Genomic DNA, 6,450 nt, shown 5'->3' with positions numbered 1-6,450 from the left:
TATCCCTTCTGGAGGTCTGTGAAGTTAAAACTATTATCATAATAATGTAAGACATTATTTGCCTTTTTCACTTTCATTCTCCTAAAAGTATACAAAGGAATGTTCCAGAGCCTTCCAGGGCATGTGTTACTACTACAAGACAAAATGAAGAAGCAGATGTGAGAACCCAGCTGTTTTCTTTAAACCATATGGTAAAGAGATTTCCAAAAATGTAAAACAATGTCATTCTCTTCAGTAATTTTTTATTTTGGAAAATCCATTTTTCATAAAAATGTCATTTATGGTAACATAGTGAGTTTATTCTTTTCTTAGTTAATAAATAATTTTTAAATTTCTACATTTTAATAGCAAGTATGGTAAACAACAATAAATAAAAGCAATATATTTTTAAAGTGTCCTCAATACCTTTCAGGAGCTCTGGTGGCACCAAGCCTATGGCTAACTGCTAACAGAAGGTTGGCAGTTCAAACCCAGCAGCCACTCCACAGAAGGAAGATGGGGCAATCTAATTCTATAAAGATTTACTACCTCAGAAACCCAGTGGGGCTTGCTATGAGTCAGAATCAACTCAATGGTAGTGAGTTTGTTTTTGTTTTTCAGTTTCAATACCTTTTAAGAATGTAACTGAGTCCTGAAATCAAAAAGTATGAGATCAAAAACTGCTGCCCTGACTTTCAAAACTAGATGTGAATGGGAAAAAAAAAATCTACTTAGTTGTTTATCTCTGAAATATAAGACTTTAACATGATGAATCTGTAAGTTTAATGGTCTCATCTTAATAATGGTAATAGGGAGAAAGAAAAGTGGACTATAAGATTGAAAACTGAGACTTAGTCCTAACTTTACCACTAACCAGTTGCTGACTAAGGGTGAGTCCTGTAACTGCACACAACTTTGCTGGTCCTTCATTTCCCCATCTCTAAAATGGGCTGGTTCTATCAGTAGTTCTCAGGAGAAGGCATATCACAGTCTCTGGGGATGCTGTTTGCTCAAGCTATACATGTTTGCTTTCCTGCTGCCCTTGAAGACACTGATACATTCCCTCCCATCCTCTTGAGAATTACTACATGTAAAAAGAGTTGTTACTGATGGTGGGAGGTTACACTTGTGAGGGCAGTCATGCAATGGAGGCAGAAAAATTTGAAAAACCACTTTATTGAATTATCCATAAGGTCTCTTCCAGATATAAAATTACTATCAAAGCAGAACCATTCCAGGCACTGCATGCATGATAATACACTTGTCTCTCTCTCTCTCTCTGTCTCTCTCTCTCCACAGATAGTACCTCAGATTTTCTATCTGTGAACCAGGACAAAGAGAGTGAATAGAAACCTCACAGTGACAAGCCCAGGTGAGAGGATCACTCAAGGTCAGCAGAAGCTCTGGGATTGCTCGTTTATCATCCTGCAGCATGCATTTATCATTTCCAAAAGCTAGTGTCCAAACCACCATAGAGAGAAAATCCACTGCATTTCACCCTTCAAAAAAAGTCCTAAAAACATAATTCTTATTTTTGAACAATTTTCTAATTCAGAAGCAGTAACAATAAGAGAGAGGACTATATAATGAAGTTCTTCCCAAGACGGTAAGAAAGCTTTAGTTTGGGATCTAAAGTCATGAAGAAAACTGCTACTGTTTTTTGGACCAAGCAAATGGTCTTTTTTGAACATGAGCTGTTTGCTTACCTTATAGCCAAAGAGAAAGAGTCCAAAGAACAGGCTGTAGAGGTCAGCTGTCAGGATGCCCAGGTTGACAGAAGTGGCACTAGTGGCTTTAATCACCAGTGGCATAAAACTGTACAGGCAAAACATACAAAGGGCAAATGCCACCAAGAGCAAAGCTGTTGGGGGAAGAAAAATATAACATCATAGGGAGAAAATAAAAGGGAAAGGGGCTTAAGGCTTGAAGGTTGGGCAATCTACTTTCATAGTGATACCACCTAGGAAACCCAAGGAGGGGTCGCTATGAGTCAGGGCCAACTCAACAGCACATAATAACAACAACAACCACCATATAAAACTTTCTGATCCTTTAACATATTATCTACATAGACTCTTGGTAACAGGCAACACAGCAAATGAAAGATACAAAGAAAAAAATAATAAGTTATGACTTAAATGGTGGAGGGGAACAGTTGTCAAGTCAATTCTGACTCACGGCTGCCACATGTGTGTCAGGGTAGAACTGTGTTCCACGGGGTTTGGAATGGCTGATTGGAAATAGGTCTTAGGTCTTTCTTCTGAGGCACCTTGGGTAGACTCAAACCACCAACCTTTTAGTTAGCAACCGACCATGTTAACTATTTATATTACCCAGGGACTTCAATGTAGACGAAGGACCTTCAAAATCTAACAAGATATTGGATAGTCATGGCTGTAAAATCTTGCTCATGGCATGATTGAGTCATTGGCTCTTATCACCCATGCTATCCACCATCCCAGGGCAAAGTGATGGATGCCTGAGATAAAAGGTCAATTAAGGCAGAATCAACGTCACATGTCAAGAAAAGTTACTATCTCTTCTTGCATTAGTTGTTTTTCGGTTGGACATGATTTGTATAACTGGATTCAGAATAAATTATTTTTAGGGTATCAAAGGCAAATTTGTTACATTCATTTCCCTTTGATCAACTCATTAAATTAAATGCTCCAAAACAGCACACTGTAAGTATCCTCTCTAGGGTGATGCTAGATGTAAGGATGCTGACTACATTGGTATATTTATGCTTTGCAATCATTCCTCAATCTAATTCTCATACTCAACACACACACAAATAGACATATGCACAAAATTTTTCTGTCAATGTGAATTATTTTATTTAATTAAATTATCCAAGTGTGGTACAGTTTTCTATGACATTTATGTACCATGTATCTTTTTCCACCCATCATTAAATACAGTACCAATCATTCCTGTCACACCACAGTTTTCTTCTGCTTTATTTATCTGTGCAGATGCCTAAGAATATCAAGTGAGGACAGCAACGGAAGGTTGTGGCTGATAGCTCTCCATCAGATTATTCAGGTTAATGCTTCCTAAATTACATCAAGCAGATAACAACCTTCACAAGAAGTTTGAGGACCCAAGATACAAATCAAACTGAAAGCTGAGTGTGACCAAAGGTCAGTCTTGTTCAAAATTCCTGGCCAAGAAAGGCTATTCCTGCAGGTGAAGATTAAGAATTAACTTCTCTGGTGGTTCATCTATAAAAATTTCAAAGGAAATGCAATCTAAACCGCTATAGCTCAGTGTATACTGGATTACATTGTGATTTTACAAAGATGCCTAAATATTAACATGGAGTATTTCCTTCTCTCTCTCTCTTTTTTTTAACATAACTTTTTGTGTGTTTTAAGTGAAAGTTACACAGTAAATTAGGTTCCCCTTTAACTGGGGTATTTATTTCTTGATGTGTTTTTGTCAGTTAAGGGAAAGCGTACTAACTGAAAAGAACTTTTTTTTTCACATACCAATTTTCCAGTCCCAGTGAATGTTGGCAATATCCTTATATTCCACAATCAATCTAGGATTAAAACAAGAGGTCACAGAGAGATCCATATTAAAATATGTCTCACTCATGTATTTACTCATTCTTCAATAGTTGTTAGCCATAGAAGGAAAGCATAATGTTACATATTCTTTGAATAAGCTTATGGATTTAATGTGTTAACATTTTCTATAAATAACTGAAAAATAAAGTCCTTATCGTTAATTTCCTCTCTGCATCCTAAGCAGGAGTCCTAAATGTCATTCACATATAAGTAAACTAGGCATAAGTAATGACATTTCTGCAATTCTCTAATAGATATGTAGCAAGTTACTGATATCAAATGTGAATTGGTGACAACTAAACAAATTTTAGTAGCTGGAAAGTAATCATCTATGCTATACACGTTCATTTCATTTTTAAAGAAAATGTTAGAATCTTACAGCTGTAGGCCGCTGATAATTGTTCCAAATAAGCCCACCATTCCTAAAAACTCCTCTCTGCTCAGCTTCTTCACAATATATTCTTCACACACATTAGAAATGGCATAGAGGGAAGCTCCAAGAAGAACTAAGATGTCACCAATCAATACATCACTACCTATAGGAAAACAAGCCACAGAAAGAATACACTGTCAATAGGTGAACTTCTTTAGTTTGCCTCATGGAGTTTACCTGGCTCATGGTCATTTAAGTAAGATTTCATGGAAAGAGTAATCCTGATTTCTGGAAGTTTAAAGTCCGTTACTCTTCTCTCTTTCTGGCACAATTCTGCTGTGAGTCTTCATATTGACATCTGAAGACTAAGACTAGAAGATGATCATACATACCATATATAAGACTGTTCTGGTTAACTAGTGCCACTCTGACAAGAAATATTCCACAAATGGGATGGCCTTAACAACCAGGAGTTTACTCTTACAGTTTGGAGGTTTTAAGTCCAAGTTCAAAGTGCCAGGCTCTAGGGGCTGGGTGAAAGCCCCTCAACCTTGGGGTCCAGCTCTGCCTCCTGCTCCTGGCCCACTGGAGCTAGAGGCATTTCTTCATTCAGACAGCTGCTGGCTGCTGAGGCTGAGAATCTCCAAGGTGGACAAGTAAAAAGGCACAGTCCTGATGTTACCAAACCACATGGCAGGCCGTTAACTTAAGTGCATTGTAACTCCCAAGGTCAGCAGAGCACAGCAGGCTGATGAGCAGGGTCCAAGTGTGCCAAAGGCTAGAGATCATTCCCAAGGCTTCTCCTTATATACAGGAAGCAAACCACATCCCAAAGGCAGCTACTCAGCTGCTTGTGGTAGATACCACCATGGAGTTGATTGCCAGTCTCTTCATGGGGAATAACTACCACCAGCTGCCCAGCCACTCAACCAGGCCCAACCAAGTTGACACACAAACTGAACTACCACAAAGACGTCAGAAAATGATTTTATGACATGACAAATTAATGGTGGGGGGTCAGATCAGTTCAAAAACTATAGGGTAGGACACTGTTTTCAAGGTAATTTTCTTTCTTAATCAAAGGAGACATTAAAGTTACATGGAGATCAAACGAATTCATTGATCTTATTTGGATTTCCTAGTATCAGTTGTCTGAATTCTGATAGAAAGAACAGTAAAGAACACTCATCTACCAAAACCAACAAACCCACTGCCATCAAGTCAATTCTGACTCTTAGTGATCCTATAGGACAGAGTAGAACCACCCCAAAGATTTCCAAGGTTGTAAATCTTTACAGAAGCAGACTGCCTCATCTTTCTCTCATGGAGCAGCTGGTAGGTTCAAACCATTGACCTTTTCGTTAGCAGGTGAATGGCTTAACCACCACACCACCAGAGCTCCTTCACTTTCATCTAGAGAGACTTAAAAGTCATCCATTGAATACAAAGTCTCCTTTTTGATAAAAACAAAAGATCATGAATCTATAATAGGTTTCCTAGTAATTAATCCAAATGTTTAGATCAAAAGATTATTTGAAATATATAATTTCAATTGTATATTTGAAATTATTGGTACAGGGGGAGGGTTACTGGGCAAGGAGGGGAGGAGACTGGGTTAGGGTTGGGGATGGTAAATGGGGAGTGAAACTAAATGTATGTGTAATTAAAAACAGATAAAGGATAAAAAGAAGTATATAAAGAAACTTCTCTCTTCAAGAGGCAAAACAAAAATACTTAGTGTGACAAAAGAAGAAGGGTCATGGGCAGGTAGGAACATAAAGACTATTCTGTAAAGTGGTTGCAAAATACCAAACTTACTACCACTGAGCCTATTGTGACTCATAGCAACCCAAAGGACAGAGCAGAGCTACCCTATAGGGTTTCCAAGGCTGTAAATCTTTACGGAAGCCGACTGGCTCATCTTTCTTCCACAGCATGGCTAGTGGGTTTGAACCACCAACCTTTTGGTTAGCAGCCGCATGCCTTAACCACTGCACCACCAGAGCTCCTTTGCAAAATACCAGAAGCAAATAAATATGAAAATAAACTTTAAAATGTAGTTAACCAAGATGTGTTTTCTGCCTTTTACTGTATCTTTGCAAATGAAATGAAAATGTAAACAAAACTTTCTTCTGTTGACTGAACAAGTAACACAAGTAGTACAAAAACAAGTAGCACAATCTTACCTGAATTGTCTTCCCTCCCCGCTAATATGTCTGCACCAACCATGGTTCCTACACCCAACAGACAGACAGCCACAGCAATAAAGTGGATCACTCTGTATCTTGCATAAAGAATAAACCACGAGAGAGCCATCAACACAGGAATCCCAAAGCAATCCAAAAGCTGTGTGGACAGAGAAACAAACAGCATGAAAAATCTCCAATTAGCTAAAAACAGGTAATTAAGTAAAAATGTTGTTGCTGGGGGCTGCTGAGTTGATTCTGACTCATCATGGCCTCATGTGACAGAGTAGAACTGCCCCATAGGGTTTTCTAGGCAGTAATCTTCTCAGGTTTTCATAAG

At 38.3% G+C, this 6,450-nt stretch overlaps 1 protein-coding gene across 1 annotated transcript in view; it reads right to left on the bottom strand.

Annotated features, from left to right (window-relative positions):
* SLC35F2 (solute carrier family 35 member F2) overlaps window positions 1-6,450 on the bottom strand; it is a 92,097-nt gene that overhangs the window by 4,503 nt on the left and 81,144 nt on the right. Inside the window, exons 4-7 of the mRNA XM_007945985.1 lie at window positions 6,111-6,270; window positions 3,931-4,087; window positions 3,471-3,523; window positions 1,686-1,840 (exon numbers count right to left, since the gene is read on the bottom strand). Of these exons, the coding sequence (XP_007944176.1) occupies window positions 1,686-1,840; window positions 3,471-3,523; window positions 3,931-4,087; window positions 6,111-6,270 (525 nt within the window). The remainder of the gene's footprint in view (window positions 1-1,685; window positions 1,841-3,470; window positions 3,524-3,930; window positions 4,088-6,110; window positions 6,271-6,450) is intronic.

This window comes from Orycteropus afer, unplaced genomic scaffold (genome assembly GCF_000298275.1).
Source record: "Orycteropus afer afer isolate SDZICR_OR568_19922 unplaced genomic scaffold, OryAfe1.0 scaffold00147, whole genome shotgun sequence".
Classification (NCBI taxonomy): domain Eukaryota; kingdom Metazoa; phylum Chordata; class Mammalia; order Tubulidentata; family Orycteropodidae; genus Orycteropus; species Orycteropus afer.
This window is presented reverse-complemented; position numbering and strand designations above follow the sequence as displayed.